Here is a 25,210-nt window from a genome sequence, read left to right as displayed (position 1 = left end):
CTTTTTCTTGTCTGGGAAATTATTGATATGTCCATTGATTCTAAATGATAGCTTTGTAGGATAGAGTAATCTTGGTTGTAGGTCCTTGCTTTTCATCCCTTTGAATATCTCTTGCCACTCCCTTCTGGCCTGCAAGGTTTCTTTTGAGAAATCAACTGACAGCCTTATGGGAGCTCCTTTGTAGGTAACTATCTGCTTTTTTCTTGCTGCTTTTAAGATTCTCTCTTTGTCTTTAACCTTTTGCATGTTGATGATGATTTGTCTTGGTGTGGATCTCTTTGGGTTCATCTGTTTAAGACACTCGGTGCTTCCTGGACTTGTATATCTGTTTCCTTCACCAAGTTAGGAAAGTTTTGTGTCATTGTTTTTTCAAATAGGTTTTCAATTTCTTGCCCTCTCTCTTCTCTTGGCACTCCCATGATAGGAATGTTGGTACGCTCGAAGTTGTCCCACAGGCTCCTTATGCTATCCTCACTTTTTTGGACTCTTTTTTTTTTCTTTTTGCTGTTCTGTTTGGGTATTGTTTCCTTATAGTCCAAATTAATGGTTGGCTTCTTAGCTTCACCTGCTCTACTATTGAGTCCCTATAAATTATTATTTATTTCAGTTAGTGAATCCTTCATTTCTGACTGGTCCATTATTATGCTCTTGAGGTCCTCACTAAGTTCACTGAGTGTCCTTGTAAGCAGTGTTTTGAACTCTGTGTTTGTTAGATTGCTTATTTCCATTTCATTTAGTTCTTTTCATGGAGTTTTGTTCTGTTCTTTCATTTGGGACATGTTTCTTTGTCTCCTCATTTTGGCTGCCTCCCTGTGTTTGTTTCTATGTATTATGTAGAGTTTCTATGTGTCCTAATCTTCTTAGGGTGGCCTGTTATAGTAGGTATTCTGTAGGGTCCAGTGGCACAGCCTCCCTAGTCACCCACTGGACCCTCCAGGTGCACCCCTCGTGTGGACTTTACACCCTTCAGTTGTAATTGAGTCTTGATTACTGTTGGCACATCAGTGAGAGGGGTTTACTCAGTTGAATCAGCTGCAAGGACTGGCTGTGCTCACGAACCACTGACTTCTGACTACCTTGGATGATTAGCTGTGTAGGGGCCCACTATACAGAGCAAGACTTACTTCAGCAGGACTCTAGTACCCACTGAGTCCACTTATTGAGTGTGTCACTTGTGGAGGTGGTTGGGTGGTGGTGCTTCGATGTAGTCTGAAGCTGTCCACTGGGTGTGCTGGCTCTGGGGCAAGGTCAGCCTCTGTCTGTGGTCTACCCAGGGCCACCTGACATATGCTACAAAGTGATCTGCAGATGGCTGCTTCTTGTGCTGGGCTTGGAGGTGCCCAAGCAAAGCCAAGTTGTGAACCAAGTCTGGCTGCTTCTAGTGCCAGGCCTGGGGCCCCTTAGTGAGAGGTATGGGGCTCACTGTGGCCAGAGATGCTGCTTGTTTGAGAGAATTTAGGAAAATCTGAAGCAGGAGCTAAAACAGGCCAATCCTATGGTAAAGCCACTGGAAACAGCTTGGGTGGGCCCAAAAGTTGTGTTGGACAGGGCCTCAGGGAATCACCAGGGCGGGGCAAACAATGTGACCCAGGTTGCTGGAGTCCCAGATATGACACCTGTCTGATGGGCTTGTGGGGGAAGGGCTCATCAATGGAACAAAGGCCTCCACCAGGACGTCTGTCTGGGAGAACGCTGCGTCTCCAGTCTTAGCCTGATGCCAAACAACTCAGTTTTTCCCCATATGTCTCTGGTGCCTTTCAAGTTGCCTCCCCTCCACGATGGAGCTCAGAGGGAGGGAGTCCCAGTAAGTCCATGCATGGACCCTTTAAGAGGAACAGCCTGGGACTCTAGAAGCCTCAGCCTCCTTCGGCCTCAGTCCCCCTCAGCCTCAGTCCCCACTGTTTTCTACAGCCAGAAGTTATGGGGTATTTTCTTCCTAGCACTGGAACCCTGAGCTGGGCGCCTGGTGTGGACAGGGCCCCCTTGCTCCTTAGGGAGAACCTTCCCAGCCAAGGTATCCCTCCTGATTTTTATCCACCCTGGGTGGGTGTGGCACCTGCCAGTCTGTGCCTCTGCCCCTCCTACCAGTCTCGGTGTGGCTTCTTGTTTAATTTCTTAGTTGTAAGACTTCCGTTCAGCTTGATTTTAGGTGGTTTTGAAGGATGGTTGTTCTGTAGTTTAGTTGTAATTTTCTATTTTTAGAGAGAGGAAGTGGGGGGAGGAGCGAGAGACCTTCATAGGCTGCGCCTTGCACACCTCCCTGGGCGGGGAAATGGAGCCGCAACCCAGGCCTGTGACCTGAGCCCTGACCTGGAATCCAACCAACTGAGTCACACTGGCTAGGGCACAGTATTTTTTATTATTTCATTGTTTATTTACACCACAACTTATTTACCTGTTCTTTTTTGTAATTCGCAATTTTCTTTTTTGGTGGACATTTAGTTAATTCTCAGTTTTTTGCATTTATATACCATGTTGCTATGAATATTATTTTTGTTGTTGTTGTTGTTAATCCTCACCCAAGGACATTTTTCTATTGATTTTTTGAGAGTGGAAGGGAGAGAGACACATGGATTGGTTTCTTCCCGCATGACCCCTACCAGGGTCAGAGATCAAACCTGCAATCCTTGACCAGAAATCCAACCGGAGACCCTTGGGTTGCAAGAACAACGCTCTAATCGCTGAGGCAACCTTACCACGGAACTATGAGTATTCTTGAACATGCTTGTGCACAGATGTGAACATTTCCCTAGAATATATTAGGAGCGAACTTAGGGCCATCTGCTATATACGTTTTAAACTCTAGCAAATGTTACCAAGTTGCTTTCTAAAATGACTGTTACTGCCCTGGCCGGGCAGCTCACGGTTACAAGCAAGGTCTGCCACACCAAGGTTGCCAGGTTTAATACCCGGCAGGGCACATAAAAGAAGCAACCAGTGGATACATAAATAAGTGAAACAACAAATGATGTTTCTCTCTCTCCTTAGAAAACCAAGAAAGCCAAAACACTTAAAAATAAATATTTACCCTAACATTCTTCACCATCCTGGTGGACACCGTCACCCCATTCCTTGGGGGCCGGGGTGGGCAGTAGTGTCCGGACAGTTCGGCATCAAAACGCGGCGACAGCGCCGGCGCCAGCTTCTGCGTTCCCCAAGCCACGCCCACTGGGCGCAGGGGCTGCCGGGACAGTCCCCATCTTCTTTGCGCGCGCGTTAGAAGAGGCGACGCCGCTGTGGCGCGGCGCTCTTAGTGATCCTGTGGCCCGGCTCCGTGGGACCTGGACCTTAAAGGTGAGCAACTCCGAGGGCTAATGAGACGAAGGTACTAAAGGGCCTGCTTTGCGTGGTGCACAACGGCGCATTTCCTTTCTTTGCTACCTCATGCTGGGCGCGTCCGCTCCTCTTCCTCAGGTTTGAGTCCTGGGCCGCGTGGGCCGCGGCCGTAGGCGGCGTACTGGTCCGGGAGGAGGGGGGAGGAAGAGGAGGAGGGAGGGAGGGGAGGGGAGGGGCCCCTGGGAGGAATGCTGGAACCTAGGCTTCTGCGCACGTGGCAGGACCCAAGTAAGCCAATGGTTGCTTTGGGATGGGTCCCTGGAGGCGTCTTTGGACAGGAGCTGCCGCATACCGCCTGCGTCTTTGAAGTTTCCCACCTTCACCGTCTTACAGTGTCGCCAAAGGCGGACGTTTGGGGCCACCTGTGTACGTTTCCGGGAGGGTGGCGCGGCGGAACTCCGGAGGGTTCCTTGGATCCTTGGGACGGAGTGGAGGCCCGGCATTCGGGGCTGTGCGTGTTCTCCTGGCGTAACTCACTGGGGTTTGGGGTCTTCATTCCCTCGCTCGCATCAAGGCGTCTGAGTGAAATATTAACGATGGCTAATACTTCACATCTAGTTGTACATTCCGGGAAAGAATATGATGAAATGAAGTTCCAGAATTGGGTAGGCCAAGAAGTCTTGTAGGGACTAATCAAGTTCTTTTATCTCACCCTTTGTTTTATAAGTGGCTTAATAAGTTAGGAATGTACATAGTGGTCGACAAACCAATGCATAAGATTGAACAAAGTTTGTAGTAAGATGTGAACCATTGCAAGAGCTCCCACTGTGCATGTGCATCCAGCTTAGTTCAAAATAATTACAGTGTATTAGCAGCACCTCCAAGAAGTGTACCAACATAGTCACCTAATGACAGATATCCTTGATGAGTTCCTGTATATTTGGTACAATGTGGATGGCTGCATGGTTTAATTGAGCACTGGAGGAAAGTAATTTGAAGTGAGGAGACTTGGTTTCTTGTCCCTAGCAACCCAGCCTCACGTTTTTCCTGCACTGCTAACCAGGAAGCTGGTTGGCCAGTGTATTGGTGAATGAGCAGGCACACTCCCAGGTTATCATTGCTTTTAGTGTCTCCGGGCTCTCAAATTGTCGTTTCCATATGCTCCTTAATATGCAGCATCTCACTGGACTCTGGCGATAATATGTGAATTTTTTTCACCTTAAAGTTAGCATATTTAATCTTTGTTAATAAAGATTATAGTAAGTCAGCTGTGATTAATTTTAAAAGGAATTTGACCCACACCAAGCAAGTGGGACTGAGATCCATAATGAACATAACCGCTTGCTTTGTTATAAAAGATGAAACAGCGATTTACTGAAAGGGATGTGTATTATTAATAGCTTTTCAATTTTCTATCACTTATTCCAAAGTTTTCTTTTGTTGAAATTTGAGAATTAAGTAGAGAAATTGAACCTGTGAAATTAAATATTCTTTATTTGTTTTTTTGTTTTTAAAGAAAACAGTGGGACATTGATACTTTTAAAATTTTCTTTTTCTGGTCTTCAGTTTTATGTAAAAAAAAAAAAAATGCTAATTTGGAAAAATTTACAGATAGCCACAATGGCCGAAAATGGTGATGAAGAAATGGCTGCTCTGGAGGCCAAAATCTGTCATCAAATTGAGGTATGATCCTTGTACTATTTGACTGTGACAACAAACTTTGAAAAGAAATTTAGAGCCTCAAAACAAATACAGAAATAACATTTAATTCCAGTACATATATTGACCTATTCAACATTTGGCTTGTCTTTGATTCTTGGATTTAGTTGTACATATGGTATATCATTTTATTTATTTTTAATTTTTTATTGATTTTCTTTTTTTTCTTTTTTTCTTTTTTTTTAGAGAGAGTAAGGGAGAGAGAGAGAAACATTGATGTAAGAGAGAAACATCCATCGACTGTCTCCTGCACACCTTCCACTGGGATCGAGCTCACAGCCTGGGCATACGCCCTGACCAGGAATAGCACTGGACCTCTCAGTCCATGGGATGACGCTCAATTCACTGAGCCACACTGGCTGGGCAGTTTTATATTGGTGGAGCCAGTTTATGAAACCCAAAAACTACAGATATTTTAAAAGATTACACTGTAGATTAATGTTACTTAACTTTTTTTCTTTAGTTTCCTAGTCTATAAATTGAGTATAATAGCAGTACCTTCCTCATAAGGTGATTGTGAGGATTACATTTAATAAAATATAAAAGATACAGTGGAGTACCTGGCACTTAATGAGATACCATAATTCTTTGTAAAGTACCTTCCCTGTTAAATAACACTTTATGTTTTCGAAGATCTTAGTTTTTTTCTGCCCACATAGTTCTCAGCTGTTGTAACTTTTAACAGAGTAACTGTTTATAAAGTCCTCTTAGCAGTTTTTTGAACTTAAGTCTTGTATTTACAGGTTGAAGCTTTATAATAATGACTGCTGTGGGAAATTATGTCCTTTATTTATTTATTTATTTTTTATCCTCACCCGAGGACATTTTTCCACTTTTTGTACAGACAGAGTGGGAGGGAGAGAGAGGAAGAGAGAGAGGGAAACATCGATGTGAAAGGGACACATCGAGTGGCTGCCACCCGCACGACCAACCAGGGCCGGGGACAAACTGCAACTGAGGTACATGCCCTTAGCGGACACCGAACCCGGGTCTCTCGGGACCGCAGGCGGACGCTCTAACTGCTGAGCCAAACCGGCCAGGGCTTATGTCCTTTTTTTATTGTTGAAAGTATTACAGATGTCCCAGGAAATTATTTCTTAATTTATATTTAATGTTCTTACTAAAAAATATCTTATTTGGTGTGTTTTTGGGAATTCTAAGAACTTTTTTTTTTAAGTTGTATTTCTCAGCCATTTTAAATTTTCTATGCTGCAGTTTTTTTTTGTTGCTAATTTCTTTATAATTATGAAGAAAAATTACAAATTATTCTGTTTAATATTTAGAATAATACAAAGATGTATGTAGAAAAAGTTAATGACCTCTTGGTGCATTGTTGACATTCAACCAGTGAGCTACAATGGCCCAGCTTTATAAATAAATCTTAGTAATCGTATTTACTGATTTAAGATAAAATTCCTAGCCCTGGCCAGTTTGGCTCAGCCGTTAGAGTGTAGGCCCACTGACCAAGGAGTCTCGGGTTCTATTCTGGTCAAAGGCACATACCTTGGTTTCGGTTCAGTCCCCGGCCCTGGTTGGAGTCATGCAGGAGGCAGGCAACCAATTGATGATGTGTCTCTCTCAAATAAATGTGTATCTCTCTCCCTCTCTCGCCCTTTCTTCCTCCTTCTCCCTCTCCCTCCCTCTCACTCTATTTGAAGATAAGTGGAAAAATATCTCAGGTGAGGATTTAAAAAAAAAAAGATAGTAAGATAAAATTTCTCCTGGAATGAGATCTGCTGGCTCAAGGGTTATGCACATTTTTAAAAAACTTTGAATACTTATAGCCAGTTTACATCTCTTCCTGCATGACCATTTCTCTGTGTTCAGGCCAATATGGTATATGCTGGTTTTTAGAATTTTGGCCAATTTGTCAGGTGAAAAATGCTATTTTATTAATTTAAATTTCTTTGATTAATAATGAGGTTGAACTTATGTTTATAGTACATGTTTAGTTTTAGTAATTTTTTAATGTCTTTTATTCATTTTTCTGGGTTTTTTTTCTTCCCCTTTGATTTTTAAGAACAATTAACAAATTTCTGTGTTTGTCATACTTTTTGGCATTCCAAGTAGTCACACTTGGGCCTTCTCATGTATAGTTTTTTCTTTGTTTTTATACTGAGAAAGAGTGTCTCTATGTTTAAATTAGATATGCACTTCTAACTTTAAAAAATTAGAGTGACTAACTAGTTTATTCCAGTTTTTAAATTCTTTCCACACTGATTTGAAGCAAGTGGTTTTTTTATATACTAAATTCTTTTTTTTTTTTTCTTAATTAATTTTTAGGGAGAGAAGGATAGAAACATCGATGAGAGAGAGCATCAACTGGCTGCCTCCTGCATGCCCCCTCTGGGGATCGGGCCCACATCCTAGGCATGTGCCTGACTGGGAATCGCACTAGCAACCTCTTGGTGCGTGGGTCAATGCTCAACCACTGAGCCACACCAGCTGGGCTATATACTAAATTCTTATATATGTTTTTATTTGTTGTTGACATATCTGTTAATTACATTGTTTAAATAATCAGTTTTAGTTTTACCTTTTAATTCTGCATTATAAACATTTAATTATAGTATATTTAGGAGAAAATATTTCTCATCACTTAAACTATGACATGTATGTTTTTAAAGGTTTTTATTGACTTTAGAGAGAGGAAGGATGAGGTAGGGAGAGACAGAGACGCATCAATGTGAGAGAGAAACATTGATCACCTGCCTCCTGCACAAGACTCCCCTACCCTAACCCACCTGGGGATTGAGCCCACAACCCAGACACGTTCCCTGACTGGGAATCAAACTGGTGACCTTTTGGTGCTTGAGATGATGCTTAACTGAGTCACACTGACCAGGGCATGACATGTATTTTTAAAGAGTAGAACCTAGTGATGTAATGGTAATTTAAAAAAAAAAAAACCCTCCAGCCCTGGCCAGTTTGGCTCAGTGGTTAGAACGTTGGCCCGTGGACCAGAGAGTCCTGGGTTCGGTTCCCACTAGTGGCATGGAACTCGGTTGCAGTTTGTCCCCGGCTGCTGTTGGGGTCATGTGGGTGGCAGCCACTCGATGTGTCTCTCTCACATCGATGTTTCTCTTTCTCTCTTTCTCCCCCTCTCCCTCCCACTGTCTCTGAAGATTAATGCAAAAATGTCCTCAGGTGAGGATTAAAAAAAAAACCCTCCAGAGTTGGAGTCAGTATTATACAATGATCTGAAATATATTGTAATTATCTTGCAGTATTATTTTGGTGACTTCAATTTGCCACGAGACAAATTTTTAAAGGAACAAATCAAACTGGATGAAGGCTGGGTACCTTTGGAAATAATGATAAAATTCAATAGGTAAAAAACCTTTTAAAAACCATCTTTAGATTTTCTGTTAAGTGCTAATACTAAGTCTTACAGTGCTTTTATACATGTTCTTCAGGTTAAACCGTCTAACAACAGATTTTAATGTAATAGTAGAAGCATTGAGCAAGTCAAAGGCAGAACTCATGGAAATAAGTGAAGATAAAACCAAAATCAGAAGATCTCCAAACAAACCCCTCCCTGAAGTGACTGATGAGTATAAAAATGATGTAAAAAACAGATCTGTTTATATCGTAAGTGGGCCTTTAATGCACTTAATTGTATCTTATATTTACTTAGAAAGAACTGATAGTAGAGTTGGTAAGAATAGGGGCTCAGCAATCATGACTTTACTACTTTCTATATGTCTCTCACCACTTACTGTGTATTCTTAACCTCATACATGAGGGTAATATTTTTATGTTATTGAACTGTTGTGGGAATTAAATGACAAACCTATATATAGCATCGGACAAAATCTTTAGCATTTTGTAAGCACCAAGTGCGTATCATCTGTTCTTATTTATTATCTAAACTTTCAACATATCTTTAAAAAAAAATTTTTTTTTTATTGATTTTAGGGAGAGAGAAACATCGATGAGAGAGAACATCAATTGGCCTCCTCCTGTGTGCCCCCCACTGGGGACCCGGCCCACAACCTGGGCATGTGCCCTGACCGGGAATCCAACTGGTGACCTATTGGTGCATGGGTCAACACTCAACTACTGAGCCACATTAGCCGGGCTAAACTTTTAGCATATTTTTAAGTAGTTATTTTATTCTGGAAAATTTCAGACATACAAAAGTAAATTGGGTATATTAATGTACCATTATCCAACTTCAACAGTCATTAATGCGTGATTAATTTTGTTTTACCTTGCCCCAACTGAATTGAATCCAAGATAAAAGAGTGACTTTTATTGCCCTGGCCTGTTTGACTCAGCGGTTAGAGTGTTGGCCTGGGGTCCAGAGAGACCTGGGTTCAGTTCCCTCTAAGGGCATGTACCTCGGTTGCAGTTTGTCCCCGGCCCTGGTTGGGTCACGCGGGTGGCAACCACTCAATGTGTCCCTTTCACGTTAATGTTTCTCTCTCTCTCTCTCTCTCTTCCTCTCTCCCCTGCCCACTCTATATGAACAAAAAATGAAAAAATGTCCTCAGGTGAGGATAAAATAAAAAGTCGCTTTTATTGCACTGGATAGTAATGACTATTAACTAGACCTATTAAACATTTGAAAGGGAGGGAGGGATATCCTGGCTTCATTTCAAGACAAAAGGATTCAGAATTTCTGGCTGATTGTTTACCTGAGAAGTCATTTGTACATTTCTTCCTATTCACAGAAAGGCTTCCCTACTGATGCAACCCTTGATGACATAAAAGAATGGTTAGAAGATAAAGGTCAAGTACTGAATATTCAGATGAGAAGAACATTGCACAAAGCATTTAAGGTAAGGTTGGTATGATGTAACAGACTTTCTAGATGAAAAATATATGAGACATAACTTTAAAAAAATATTTCTTCCCCTTTTAAAAGGGATCAATATTTGCTGTGTTTGATAGCATTGAATCTGCTAAAAAGTTTGTGGAGACCCCAGGACAAAAGTACAAAGACACAGATCTGCTGATACTTTTCAAGTAAGTCTTTTTGCTGATTTTTCTTCTGACCACTTAGTTATATGGAATTGACACCCCTGGGGTAAGGAGTGGGGAGTAGCATCCTCTATAAGGCCAGTAGTTTTGGTATCCATAGGCATCCTTTGAGAAATGCTTGAAATTTGTTTGGTGGAAATGATTAGTTCTTTGAGAATATATAGAAGTGTTTATTAGTACCTATTTTCTATCAGTAATTAATAAAGGAGGTTAGGTTTTAGTACTTATTTTGCATCTAAAACTTAAAATCAGGCTGAATACTAAAATTTGGGCTTACTGTGTTAGAGAATAAATCACTGTACAATTTTTTTTTTTTAATCCTCACCAGAGGACATTTTTTGCATTTGTCTTCAGAGAGAGCGGAGGGAGAAAGGGAGGAAGAGAGAGAGAGAAACATCGATGTGAGAGACACATTAACTGGTTGCCACCTACAAGACCCCAACCAGGGCTGGGGACAAACCGCAACCGAGGTACGTCCGCTTAGTGGGAACCGAACCTGGGTCTCTCTGGACCGTAGGCCAATGCTCTAACTGTTGAGCCAAATGGCCAGGGCCACTGTACAATTTTTATCTGTTCTTCCCATAGTCTATATATTATATAACTTATATTTTTATATAGTACAAAGGATTATAGAGAAGAGATTTGGATCACATTCTTTAATATGTGCATCTAGAAACTAGGACAAACCAGAGCATTTTCATGATAAAGTTAGATGTGGGACCATAGTCTCCTATTTTCACATTACATGGTATTCTAAATATGCTGTATACTAAACCGGGTGTACTTAGAGATGTACTATGATGAATCATGCTCAGTGTTAAACCCTCAAAAGTATTTTTTTCTTTTTTAATCTCCACCTGAGGATATGTTTTTATTGATTTTTGAGAGAGGAAGAGAAGCACCGATGTGAGAGAGAACATTGATCAGTTGCCTCCTGTATGCGCCCTGACCAGGGATCAAATCTGCAGCTTAAGTATGTGCTCTTACAGGAATCGAACCCCAAACCTTTCGATGTTCAGGGCGACACCCCAATTGAGCCACCTGGCCAGGGCCCCTCAAAAAGAGTATTTAAAAAAATTTTTTTTTTTTTTTTTTAATTTTTAGAGAGAGGATGAGAGAGAGAGAGAGAGAGTAACATCGATTAGCTGCCTCCTGCATGCCCCCCCACTAGGGATCAAGCCCACAACCTGGGTATGTGCCCTCACCGGGAATCGAACCAGCAACCTTTCAGTGCACAGGACAGCACCCAACTGAGCCACAACAGCCAGGGCTCAAATGTATTTTTAAATGTGATGTTACAGTTGTTCTTAAGCTTGGGTTTCAGGGAGGGATTTTAGAATTTTTTTCCTTTTTGTGAAAACTCTGAAACTTTAAAATATTTTACATAATTTCTGGTTTACTTTTTTTTTTTTTTTTTAATACATGAATGATAAATGAAAACCAGTATGAGACTGTTAATGGATAAGGGTTTTCTTTTTGGGGTCATGAAAATGTTCTGAAATTAAATAATAGTGGTAATTGTATAATCTGAATATATTAAAAGGCATTGAATTATACACTTTAAAACAGTGAATTTTATGGCATGTGAATTACTTCTTAGTAAAGCTGTTACTTAAAAAAAACAGAAGAGTAACTTCCTTGACATCTTTTGAATTTTTAGGTAATTATGTTGATAGAAAAAATAACATTCGTTATGCCATGTCTTAAATCATTCAAAATAATTTTAAATCTTTGTTCTCATGAATTTAGCCTCTATATTTTGTGTCCTTTAGGGAAGATTACTTTGCAAAAAAAAATGAAGAAAGAAAGCAAAATAAAGTGGAAGCTAAACTACGAGCAAAAAAGTAAGTAAATAGAGCTAATAGAACATTTTAATTCCTTAAATCTTTGACAAAGGTATATAGATAGTGGTTCTGGGAAATGAGCTGATGATGAGCTCTGAAATGAGTAGCAATATGCCTTTCTTTTGGTCATGGAACATTGATGTCTTCTTTTTTTAAATCCTCACCCAAGGATATTATTCTTTCTCTATTTTCAGATAGAGGGGGAGGAATGGAGGGAGAGAAAGAGAAAGAGAAAGATTGATGTGAGAGAGACACATTGACTGGTTGCCTCCCACATGACCCCGACCAGGGCCAGGGACGAACCACAACCGAGGTACATGCCCTTGGCTGGCATTGAACCCACAACTCATTGGTCCATGGGCCAGTGCTCTACTGCTGAGCCAAACCAGCCAGAGTGAACATTGATGTCTTAAGCTGCTTTGATAGTCTGGGGAGGGGCCACATTGTGTTGCACTCTAGCATTGGACAACCAGAAATTCTAAGGACTGGCTTTGGTTCGTAGGTTGTTTAGTGATCGTGATCAAGGTTATCTTCATTGGGATTTAATATTCTCATTTAGTAAATGGAAAAATTCTAATTACATTTTTATTTGTAGAGAGCAAGAAGAAAAACAAAAGTTAGCAGAAAATGCTGAAATGGTAAGTATGTATTACTGATATATAAGAATTAAAAGTTATGAGAATAAAAGGTCTGAGGACTTTTTACAAAAAATAGGTAAGCAACTCTATAGTTGTTATTACACTAAAGTAATAGCCAAATACAATTGGCTAAAGTTATTATTTAACCAGAGATAATTTATTTTATTTTTTGTTAATCGTCACCTGAGGATCTTTTTCCATTGATTGATTTTTAGAGAGTGGAAGGGAGAGATAGAAGAAACATCGAGGGAGACACCTTAACTGGTTGCCTCCTGCATGATTTCAGCAGGGGCCAGGGATCAAACCTGCAACCCAGGTATATGCCCTTGACCAGAATCGAACCCATGACCCTTTGGTCCACAGGCTGACGCTCTATAATTGCTGAGCCAAACCATCCAGGGCATATCCAGAGATAATTTAATAACCAGATTTATATAACTAATTAAATACTACTTGTTGGAGAAATAAATGAAATCAGAAGCCATTGTAGAACAAAGGATGAAATGTACCAACTATTAAACTACTTTAAAATAGCATTTTAGTTTCTAGCCTTTACCTTGTATAGGTATAGAGTGATGAAAGCCATTTTTGATTTGTGGTTTCTTTTACGATACTTTTATTGCATTGTATATTTTTATAGAAATCTCTAGAAGAAAAGATTGGCTGCTTGTTGAAATTTTCGGGGGACCTAGATGATCAGACCTGTAGAGAAGATTTGCACATCCTTTTCTCAAACCATGGTGAAATAAAATGGATAGACTTTGTCAGAGGAGCAAAAGAGGTTTGAAAACATTCATGTGCTTTTTGCCATTGTTTAAAAACCCATAGAAAATTATTTTTTAGATGAAATAATTCATAATTTTTTATTACTTGTCCGTTTTGTTATTGCTATAACTCCATGTGATATCTGATGTTATGTTATGCTGTGAATAATTGTTGGATCAGTGACTCAAGTTTTGTAGTAACTTCCCTCCTGATGTTCACTAATATTCATCGAAACTGGTAATGGCATGGGAGGTTTCGCAGGCTAGGAAAAATTACTTTGAAGGTATTAACTGTGAGACCAAAAACTTAAGAATGTGGCTTTTTGTCTTTGGTGTAGGGAATAATTCTATTTAAAGAAAAAGCTAAGGAAGCACTGGATAAAGCCAAAGATGCAAGTAATGGTAACCTACAATTAAGGAACAGAGAAGTGACATGGGAAGTACTAGATGGAGATGTAGAAAAAGAAGCATTGAAAAAAATCATAGAAGATCAACAAGAATCCCTAAACAAATGGAAGTCAAAAGGTCATCAGTTCTGATATTTTTCTGACAATTTGGTTATTTAAACTCATTTGCTTGAGTAAAAATTGTAATAGGTGTTCAGAGACAAGAGACTTAAAAAAATTTCTTTACTGACTTCTCAATTGTCTCTGCAGGTCGCAGATTTAAAGGAAAAGGAAAGGGAAATAAAGCTGCCCAGACTGGGTCTGCAAAAGGAAAAGTACAGTTCCAGGGCAAGAAAACTAAATTTGATAGTGATGATGAACGTGATGAAAATGGTGCATCTGGTAAGTTTTTCTAAGTCCTTTGGTACTTTCATGAGAAATTGTTTATTTGTGGGAGAGAACAGTGATGTGGTTTTTCAGTTTCTGGATGAGTGATATTCTTGGATTGTGATTTACCCTGGTTATGCTGTTTTTACTAGTGGATAACAAAGATGTTTGGAAGATAAATTTAGAGAGCAGAAGGTCCATACTAAAGGAAAAGCCTTTTCTCACTGGTAATTCTGCTCAATACTAGCATAGAGTAATCCTTACAGTGAACTTAACAAAAATTAATTCTGTTATTGTATAGGACCAGTAAAAAGAGCAAGAGAAGAAACAGACAAAGAAGAACCTGCATCAAAACAGCAGAAAACAGAAAATGGTGCCGGAGACCAGTAGTTTAATAAACAAGTTTTTTATTCATTTTAATTAGGTTTTCAGCTGCTTTTGTCTTTGGAGGCTTTTAAAAAGAAAACCGAATTAGGTCCACTTCAATGTCCACCTGTAAGAAAGGAAAATTTTTTTATTGTTTAGCTTGTGTTTTTTTGTTATCCAAATGAGGATTTTTTTTTTATGTACAGTTGTATGTTATTTCAAATGATTCAAATAGCAAAAGAAAGATTCTTGTACTAAATTGCCTTTGTAATATGAGAATGTATTAGTACAAAATAATAAAATGTATACTATATAAAAAGAGCAAAAATTTAGTTTATTTTTTCTTTTTCTGCCCAAAGTATTTGAGAAAGAACTTATATCTACAGTACTGGCTGTTGATTGTAGGCTGTTCCATAATATGTCTCCCAGGCTGGCTTTCTGTATTTACTCAGGCAACTTGATAACATTAGAAATAATTACTTATTGTAAAGTTCAAGAGACTTACTGATTTCTTTTTGTGAAACTTGTATGATGCTGGCAGGTCATATCTCAGCTCTATAAAACAAACAAAACAGAAAAGCTCCCTAAGGATAAAAATTTTATTTCCAAGCATTTACTACCCTTGAATTAAAATACCCCATGAATTAAGAAAGCACCAAATGCTGGTAAACTGAAGGTTTTAGACCTGTCACTTTTAAGTAGGTATCTTAGGACTGCTGTGATATATCTGCAAGATACTAGCCATGGCAAATTGAGTTTGGTACTTCTGCTGTTTTGGTCCTTTAAACCAAAATCTGAGGTTATGGGGAAGAATTTAGAAGGGTAAGTGGACAGAAAGGATATGCTATGAAAATGATAGAACCTTCCTATTTTTAATTTCTTAATTGATAGCTAGCAATCTCATACTGCTTATTTTAAAATTTTGTCTGGATTTTAGTAATGGTAGTAATGAAAGCCCCTCTTTTTTTTTTTTTCATTTTCTTTCTTTCTAAAGAATAATACAGGTTCTCCAAACTTAGTACTGATACATTTTAGAGGGATGGCAATGAGTCTACCTATCCCTTCATATTTTACAACAAATTCTAACTCTAGGTCACAACTTTCAAATTTTAATGTGCAATCAAATCACCTTCAAATCAAATGTTGAGATGCAAGTTATAATTCAGTAGTAGGTCTGGGTGAAGTCTAACAAGCTGCCAAGGACTGTCAATGTTGATGATCTAAAGACTACATTTGGAGTAGCAGGGCTCTGGTATACTACTGGAATTGTTCTAAGGGTGCTTCATGTTGCATATTCTAAAACCTTAAACTACGTAAGGAATGACAGTACTGAATATAATAAGACTGACCTTTTACACATTAATTATTAACAACAGTAATAGACGTAGTTATATGGTTAACACCACAGTGCTAGTTTATAGTTTATTATCGTGTAAAAAACATTTCCCCCTTATTGTACTCTTATTTCAGGCTTTTCAAAATTATTTGGATTACAGTTAGCTTCTATTTGTATGCTTTCCCCATTTTGATGTTTGTGAATATCCAATTTACTAATAAAAATGTATCAAGCATGATTTACTCAGTGTGGATGGTTATATTCTATCCCCCACTAAAAAGCAAAACAAGAAAAGCTTCGTATTATTTGACTTCAAGAGAAATTAGAAAAGTGAAATAGAAAAGTGATCCAGGCATAATCCAGTGGTATTTTTTGTGAATGGATTTCAAACTGAAGTTTGATCAACTTCAAACCCAAGTTTTGTAGTCACTGAAGCTATATAGGATTCTGTCTTAGCCTGGAGTGACCAAATATTTGAGTACTATTAACTTCAGTAAAATGCATATATAAATTGGGACAGTCACCCAAACATTGACACCCCGCCTTTACTCCATTTGCTACCTATTACCAACTACGTCCATTTTGTCACACTAAACATGATTTATAGTATCTTCTCAGCACCTGTATAAAAATTCTGATTTGGCTGATGCATTTTGGCTTTCTTAGATAATTAGAGTTGATATTTGTTTTATGAGAAACTTAGAAATTCTTACCTGCAATGATGTCTGCCTTGATTTTCCATTCTGCAGCTTTCTTTTGAATATGCTGAACAACAACATGTTAATGTGAACTGATTTAAAAAAAATTTTATGTTGCTTTTTACCAGTACTTGGTATTAAGTTTTCAAGCTTCTAAAACTTCATTAGAATTTATACCCTTAAATTTATTTCAACTGAATGTATCATATTTAGAAAATAAAGGAACCAAGCCATTTCAATATATTTAACCATCTGAGCCAAATTACATAAATAAAATCCAAGGCATAAAGCTATTATTTCAGAAACACATCAAAGTGCATAATGTACTCATAGTTTCTGCTGCATTATTTCATCAATATATGTAACTACCCTGGAAACCATTCAACAGTGATCTATATACATGGGCAGTGACAGTATGGTACAGTAGTTAACATGGTCTCTGGAACCAGACTGCCTGCATTTGAACCGCTCTGCTACTTACTGGCTTTGTAACCCTGAGCTACTCATTCTTTTTGTGCCTCAGTTTCTTCATCTGTTAAATGAGGATAGTAGTATCTCTCATCAGATTGTTGTGGAATATGAAAAAGTGCTTTGAACTGTCCAGGCACACAGTAAGTACTAAATGTTAATTACTTATAGGTCTAAAATTCTTAAACCACTTCATAAAATTTTTGGTTAATTTGTCATAATTGCTTTATGAATTAAAAATAATATATACAACACTTCAACATTAATATAAATGGGAAAATGTTGCCCTGGCCAGTTTTGTTCAGCAGTTAGAGCGTCGGCCTGTGGTCCAGAGAAACCCGGGTTTGGTTCCCACTAAGGGCACATACCTTGGTTCCGGCCCAAGGTTGGGTTGTGTGGGTGGCAGCCACTCGATGTGTCCCTTTCACATCGATGTTTCTCTCTCTCTCTTCCTCTTTCTCCCTCCCATTCTATCTGAACAAAAAATGGAAAAATGTCCTCAAGTGAGGATAAAAAATAAAATAAATGGAAAAATTTTGCCCATAATCCCCTAAATAAATTATGTGCATAGTTTTCTAGAAATAATAGAAATCTAGAGATATTAATATTTGGTATAAGCATTTTGTTCATGTTGGTAGTGTTCATAATACTTCATTGGCATCAAGCTGCTTGATAAACTACTTAACTTTCCCTAAATTTTAGGTTCAGATATTTCCATTATAAACAATGCTGACAATATGTTCATGCTTATAGTTTTTTTACTGAATATAATAAATCGCAGTTTGGGCATATTTTCCCATTTTAAGATCTAGAATTTCTGTATAATACAGAAATGCAAATAATATTGTAGTTCTTTGCAATTACAAATAATATTGTAATTTAATGGACCCTTAGGGTCTTTGATAAATTTGTAAGAAATATATTCTGATGACATTTCTTTGCTAGCTGAGCCCTAAGGTAAGTGAACATTTTTAGATATTAGAGTATACAATGGCCCCCGCCTGGTAGCTCAGTTGGCTAGAGCGTTGTCCAGATATACAAACGTTGTGGGTTTGATCATTGGTCAGGGCACACACAAGAAGCAACCAATGAATGCATAAATAAGTGGAACAACAAATCGATGCCTGCCTGTCTGTCTCTCTCTCTCTAAAGATATTATACAATGGAATGTGCTTGGTGCTGGCAGAGACTTCATATGAATCAATCAGGTAAGTCTGGGATAAACACTGAAAGAACAGTGCCTGGCTTATGTACTTTGCTTTAGATATGAGCCAAGAACTAAATTCTCACATTGCCTAATGAAGAAAGATATGGCAACAGCTTTGAGAATCACACAGTTTATTAGCATATCTGCCAGGATACTTATATTGCATTTATTTCTATAAAAAACTTATACAATGTCCTTATACTACAAGAGTACAGGTGAGTACAGTATTGGTGATGAAAATGAATTCAAGTACCTTGACCAAGATAACAGCTGGGAAGCAGCAGAATTTGGATCTGAACCTAGGTAGTCTAACTCTATCGTCTGTGTTCTTGATCACTATGTTATTTTGACACCAAAAAAATGTACCCCCTCACCCCCAATTTTCTGGAACACATCTTATATACCCCCATGTGTTACATTCTGGCAAGAAGAATGATGGAAGAAGTGGGTTATGAACTCAGATCAGTTTAGCTCCAGGCTCAGGGGTCTTGAAAATCCAGCCTTACTACCCTACTTGTGTTCACCAGGCCACACAGGGCCACTGGGACTAAGGCATCAATCAGGATTTACCCAGGCAAATAGGATGTATTTTAACCCTAGCTATACTATACTTCTCTACTCCTGAATTAGAGTCTTTTTCCTGGTAACAGTGCCTGCCTGAACAAATCTGCCTGATTTTAAAAATAAGTGGCACAATATCATGATGATTTGAACTTACTTCTCTAGTTGAGGATTTGTGTAAAGAATATACTGCTGTTCTTGCCATTTCCAAAGCAGTCTTCAGAAATGCCATATCTGTCCCTGTTAAGAGTAAAAAAGCTCTAATTTACATTATATACCTGTTACCAAAATAGAAGATTCAATGAATACCAATTAAAAATAAATACCAAATTAGCCACTTCAGATTCTTTCTGCAAAAAGACAGGGTAAAACATCTAAATATAAAGTTGCCAGAATAAAACCAGAATTATACTGTCTTATTTGAATAGGATAAAGTAAAAATGTAAGTATCATTCCAAATAAATGACTTTCAAAGAGGATAGAGTAGTAAACAGAATCAGGTGGTGGAGGGGGTGCAAGGAGGTGTTTTTAAACTATGCATGTTGCTGGCTGGTGTGGTTCAATGGATTGAGCATCGTCCCATGAACTGAGGGGTCCCAGTTTGATTCCTGGTCAGGGCACATGCCTGGGTTGTTTGTGGGCTCTATCCCCAGTAAAGGGCGTGCAGGAGGCAGCTGATGGATGTTTCTCTCTCACATCGATGTTTCCATCTCTCCCTTCCTCTCTCTAAAAAATCAATAAAAACATATTTAAAAAATAAAGTATGAATGTCTTTTACTCTTTTTACTGACTTCCTATTCTTCTTGCACACAGCATACACAAAATAAAAAACCACAGTGAGTCACTGTTACTGATGGACACATGATGAAACCCTCAGGTGTGTTAAGGCATTAAAAAGAGGTTCTAAATGTATAAAATTCTTTATAGTATTCATAATCATTCATAAGGGTTAGGCAAATCATTCTTGAAACCAGGTAGAGTATAAATAAATGAATTAAAGTTTTATCACTTAGTATAAATTTGTGAAAACAAAATTTGAAAAATTCAATTCCCTATCCATGCAATAAACAAATTGAAATTGTAATAACTATACAGATAAGAGATTGGTTTATTTAATGAAGAGTGATAAAATCACTTAATCCAAACAATCAAGGAGCAAGTTTTTTTTTTTTTAATATCTTTTTATTGATTTTTTAGAGTGGGAGAAACATCGATGTGAGAGAAAAACATCAATCAGCTGCCTCCTGAATGCTCCCCATTGGAGATCAAGCCCGAAACTGGGGCATGTGCCCTGACTGGGAATCAGATTGGGACCTTTCAGTCCATGGGACTGATGCTCAACCCACTGAGCAATACCAGCTGGACAAAGAGCAAGTGGTTTTTAAAACCAATAGACCTGATTCTTGTTACTAACCTTTATTATTTTTGGTCCCAAAGGGAGGATTCATAATTACTGTATCAAATGACTTGGACATTGTGTTAGATAATGAGTACACATCACACTGAACCATGTCAACATTTGTTAACTCGAACTCTTCCACATTCCTATTAAATATTTCCAATGCATCTTCGTCTATGTCAAATCCAACACACAGCCTAAAAATACAAAACACAAAAAGTGAGTACTTAGAGCTTCCAAGTCAAAACAATAATACAATAAAAACCATAACCTTGCCGGGCCAGTGTGCTTCAGTGGATTGAGCATTGTCCCATGGACTGAGAGATCCAGGTTCAATTCCTGGTCAGGGCACATGCCAGGGTTGCGGGCTCTCAGGCTCAATCCCCAGTGGGGGCATACAGGAGGCAGCTGATTAATGTTTCTCTCTCACATCAATGTTTCTATCTCTTCCTCTCTCTAAAAAATCAGTAAAAACATATCTTTTAAAAAGTAACTTTAAAAATAAATTTTAAAAAACCATAACCTTTTTAACCCAACTGGCAAAGAAAGAGTGAGCGTTACCTTTCAAAAGCATTATTTCCCAACCTGGCAGGGATTAGAAACTCAGGTTTGTACACAAGGGAGGCATTTGCCTGTTGGCTGTTACTGTTTTGTTTTTTTTCCTGGTTAATCCTTACCTGAGGATATTTTCTCATTGATTTTTAGAAAGCAGGGAAGGGAGGGAAGAAGAGGAAGAGAGAGAGAGAGAGACATCCATGTGAGAGATTTCACATTGATTGTTTGCCTCTGGCAAGATCCGCAGGATTGAACCTGCAACTCCAGGTAAGTACGCTTCAGTCTGCAGGTTGATGCTCTAACCACTTAACAAAGCCAGTCACGTCTGTTTTGTTCTTTAATTTGTTTTGCTCATTCAAAATCTACTCATTATCGGATTCTTGATCCCCTCATCTCATACTACAGAGTCCCATAAATATAATCAGTTGATCCTATTTGTGCTTATTAAAGCCACCACATACCACATAGTATATACTGTTATCACCTACCCTGCTCCTAAAATTGCAGTTCCGATGCTAAGTACTCCACAGCCACATCCTAGATCTGCAACAACTTTATTTTCAATGTCATCATAAGTATTATGAATTGTATAGAGCATACATGCTAAAAGATAAAGAAACACATTTGAGAATAAGTAAGTTGATGACCAAAATCCAATTTGTGAAAATGACTTTAAAACGATTTGTCTTTCATTATCTACTCCTCCCCCAGATGGCATTACAAATTAAAAAACAAAAACAAAAACAAAAAAACAAGGCATAATAAATTGGTATGTAACACAAGGCCTCACAAAAAACAGTGAAACACATACCAGTGGTTCCCCAAAACTAGACTCTGCTGACAATGCCAAGAATGACAAAACTTTGAGGTAAAATGAGAAAAATAAGATCAAAATGTTTTATTTTTCCTCAGCCTATTCAAACCATTGCCATACACACATACTACGTCAGTTTTCTTTGATGTTGAAATATTTTTATGAAAGGATAGTAAGAGTAAATTGATTTAAAAAAATATCTTTCCTTTATAAACTTGGCAATCCTGTGTCAGTGTCCAAAATTATTTTGAAATATTACTGATTTGTGAAATCTGTAAGTCTGGGATCCACAGCATTCACATTAAAATAGCACAGAACTTTTTTGCAACAAATCTGTCACCAGGTACCATACACTTAGTCTAGAATGGGAAAGGAAAAGACTTACAACCACAATATAACTTTTAAGCTCACATATTCAGACACATATGTTTCTGATCTAGAGATACATATATTCATAATCTACCAATAAGACCTGACAGAACTACTGAGGAGTAGAGCAGAAGCTGCTGAGATTGGAAAGGGATATTTCAAATACACAAAGGTCTGGTATACACTGAAGGTTACTCGTGTGCAATACCACTGATATCTCCCTATGGATATCTGAACCCTGCAAGGATTACTGGCCATCACTGATGCCCCAGGATCCAGAGGTTTTATAAAAACCACACATATAGGACATCTCAGGCTGACTGCACTGTCCTGATTATTGCTGCAGGTGTTGGTGACTCTGAAGCTGGTAAAGAATTAACACATCTATGTGCATGTTACACACTGGGTGGGAAACGGGTCTTTTAAAAAATGGGATTCCAGTTAGAAACCCTATAATCAGAAGATATTAAAGAAGTCATTATCTAAATTGAGTAAACTGGTCTTAACCCAGACACAGTTTTGTGTCAATTTTTGTTTGAAATTATAACAGTATGTTGGAGTTAAGTGCAGGTACGCATACATTTTTCTTGACTTTCATTGGCAGCTATGTTGGAGTTGGATGAGTTTCCTCCTTGCTGGTGTTGCCGACAAATTAATTTTCCTAAGACTCCCCAATGGCCTTAGTAATATGTTTATTAAACATGAATGGGTTTTCCTGTATTCTCTCCTGTATTACTGGTATCGATCTCTCACATCAAGCAACACTGCTGATTCTCAGATCATTTTTTCAATTGAAATGCATCCTCATATTTATATAGCACCTATTCTGGATTTGTTAAACTCAGTCCTTCAGCTAGCAACTCTAGTATTCATTTCTAGGGCAGATTATAGCATAGAAATCTCTGTGCTGACACTTCGTTGCAATAGGAAATTGATCCTTATTTAGCAAATATTTACTGAGCTTCTAACTAGTACTAGAAACTCTTCAGGTACTGGGAATTGTCTGAACAAGACCAACAAATTCTTTGCCCTCAAGGAATTTATGAGAAAACATTAAAAGGTGTCTGACAGTTTTAAGGGGTATGCAAAAAACAAACAGTAAAATGACAATGTGTGTATCTGTGCACGGGAAGTCTTTAGGTGCGGTGTCCAGGAAGTCCTCTCTACCGTGATATGTAATCTCTCAGCAGATTTTCTCTGGGCGTTCTTTGTATCTAAATAACTGTACTCATTTCATTACGAGAGCGTAGACAGGGCTAACCAACCTGCGAAGCAAAGGCGTGGTCACCAGCAGCCCTACCTGCAATGTGCGGCCTGGTGGGATACTGTTCTAGAAGTAGTTTGGGCTTTTCGAATCCATCCACTTGTTGCAGGCGACTCTCTAGTTCCTTAAGCCTTAATTTCTTCATTTTTTTTTTTTTTTTTTTAAGTGCAGATTCTCAGAGTTTAACAGCACTGGATCTGTAGAGAAATGTATTTAACCTGCACTTCCCATACCCCAACCCCCCGCCATGTTTCAGCGCCGCTGGCCACGGGGCCGGGCAGGGGACCGAGGACGCGAAGGACACACCGGCCCAGGCCGTTTCCGCGCTCCTCCTGGCGCTCGCGGCGGGTGGAGTCCACGCCTGCCTTTGACCCGGGCCTCCAGGGAATCCCGCGCGGATCTTGGGATTCTCGGAATCAGCGGCGGCTCCAGCCTGGGTTTCATGCACCGCGCGGGGGCATTTTAAGAGGCTGCTAGCGCCACGGCCGGTACCGGAAGCGCCGCTAACAACGCGCTCCCGGTGGTCCCTTGCCGAGCTGCAACCGCGGCCCGGCTCACCAGTTCCGCTGCCGACTCGAGGTCCTCATCCACCTCCAGGCCGGGCCGCACCACCGACAGAGCCCGCCCTTCTCGCAGCCGTGCGGCCGGCCCCGCCGCCTGTTACATAGCCGTTACTCTCCAGCTTTTGTTGAGTACCAGCAGACCCTCAAATGATAGGGGAACAGAGGGTGAAAATGATGGGGAAAGGGGGGGAAAGTCAGGGTCACTTTTTTTAATGCCCAGTGTGGCCCTTTCTGCCTTCTATCTTTCAACTCCCCTCTCAATAAGTAGCCATCTCCTACCTTTGCCTCCTTGGCCATTAGCATTTCCTACTTTATTATAACTTTGTTTCCCGCTTTTTAGGTCACCTGTGTCATTTGCCTCAACTCTTACAGGGTAGTGATGTCAGAGAAGCCCAAAGAAGAGAGTTTAAATGAAGGAATGGATAGTAGTGTCAAATGCTGGAAAGAGGCCAGGCTTTCATAGCGTAGGAGCAAGTTGTAGTGGATTTTGAAGTGAATGGAAGTTTAGAAAGTAGAAAGTAAATATAAACAATTCTTAAGAAATATGGCTACGAAAAGAGCAGTGAGAATGGTTGATGTATTTGTAAGGTTGGGGGAAGCTTTTGGACAGGTTAAAACTAATAGAAAGGCAGGAATTCAAAATACAACCAAGAGGACATTGGATGGAGTTGGGATCCGGAGAAGAGAAGTAGGATATGTGCTTAACTGAAAGGATTGCCTTTAATCTGAGAAATGGATCCTTCTTTCTATTATTAAAGAATGGGGGAAAAAAAGGAGTGGATGGATGAGGATGAAGTAGAGGAAGTGGTGTCCGAGGCTGCTGTTTCCTGTGAAAAGTAGAATTCAGTTATCTTTTGTGAAGATTAAATAAGTTAATACATATGAAATTCTTTGTCACATAAAAAATGCCCAATACATGTTAGTTGTTGCTGGTGGTATTAGTTGAGAGGGAGGTAGCTGGAGTAAGTAGAGTTTGAACCAAATAGATTGAAAGTAGCCAGACATATGGAAAGAAAATTGACTGGTCTGTGGTTGAAGACATTGTTTTTTTCTTTTCTTTTAAAAAATTTTTTTTTCCCCTTTATTGATTTTAGAGAGAGAGGAGGTGAGAGGGAGAGAGAGATGGAAACATCTATAAGAGAGAACATCGACTGGCTGCCTCCTGCATGCCCCACACTGGGGACCTGGCCCACAATCTGGGCATGTGTCCTGAACGGAAATCGAACTGGGGACCTCTTGGTGCATGGGTCGATGCTCAACCATTGAGCCACACTGGCCGGACTGTTTTTTTTCATTTAAAAAAATATATTTTTATTGATTTTTAGAGGGAGAGGAAAGGAGAGGGAAAATGAGATAGAAACATCGATGTGAGAGAAAACCATGGATTGGCTGCTTCCTGCATGCCCCCTACTGGGTACTGAGTCTGCATGTGCACTGATTGGGAATTGAACTGGCAACCTCTTGGTGCATGAGTCAACGCTCAACCACTGAGCCACACCAGTTGGGCAAAGACATTGTTTTTCTATTAAAATTTTTATTTAAAAATTTTATTTTGAGATCATTGTAAATTCATATGCAATCATAAAAAATAGCACATAGAGATCCCATGT

General features: G+C 39.1%; 2 protein-coding genes across 3 annotated transcripts; one reads left to right on the top strand and one right to left on the bottom strand.

The window, feature by feature from the left end:
- Positions 1-3,203: 3,203 nt before the first annotated feature.
- Positions 3,204-14,545, top strand: SSB (small RNA binding exonuclease protection factor La). Its single transcript, XM_036253649.1, has 12 exons — positions 3,204-3,294; positions 4,888-4,959; positions 8,223-8,326; positions 8,412-8,586; positions 9,672-9,779; positions 9,866-9,966; positions 11,754-11,825; positions 12,421-12,463; positions 13,104-13,244; positions 13,566-13,752; positions 13,884-14,015; positions 14,302-14,545. The coding sequence occupies exons 2-12, from the start codon at positions 4,897-4,899 to the stop codon at positions 14,388-14,390; spliced, it is 1,215 nt and encodes a 404-aa protein (XP_036109542.1). The 5' UTR covers positions 3,204-3,294; positions 4,888-4,896; the 3' UTR covers positions 14,391-14,545.
- Positions 14,396-23,521, bottom strand: METTL5 (methyltransferase like 5). 2 transcript variants are annotated; one of them, XM_036253647.1, is made up of 7 exons: positions 23,074-23,521; positions 21,079-21,193; positions 20,051-20,232; positions 18,794-18,876; positions 16,416-16,467; positions 14,872-14,921; positions 14,396-14,493 (listed from the first exon to the last, which is right to left on the bottom strand). In XM_036253647.1, the coding sequence occupies exons 1-7, from the start codon at positions 23,180-23,182 to the stop codon at positions 14,455-14,457; spliced, it is 630 nt and encodes a 209-aa protein (XP_036109540.1). In that variant the 5' UTR covers positions 23,183-23,521; the 3' UTR covers positions 14,396-14,454. The 2 variants fall into 2 exon arrangements, with proteins under 2 accessions (XP_036109540.1, XP_036109541.1); XM_036253648.1 differs by having other exon boundaries at positions 14,414-14,493; positions 16,416-16,492.
- Between the last annotated feature and the right edge of the window lie 1,689 nt (positions 23,522-25,210).

The sequence above is a fragment of the Molossus molossus genome, unplaced genomic scaffold (assembly GCF_014108415.1).
Source record: "Molossus molossus isolate mMolMol1 unplaced genomic scaffold, mMolMol1.p scaffold_m16_p_11, whole genome shotgun sequence".
Lineage (NCBI taxonomy): Eukaryota > Metazoa > Chordata > Mammalia > Chiroptera > Molossidae > Molossus > Molossus molossus.
Note: the sequence above shows the minus strand (reverse complement) of the source record. Positions and strands in the feature narration are given on the sequence as shown.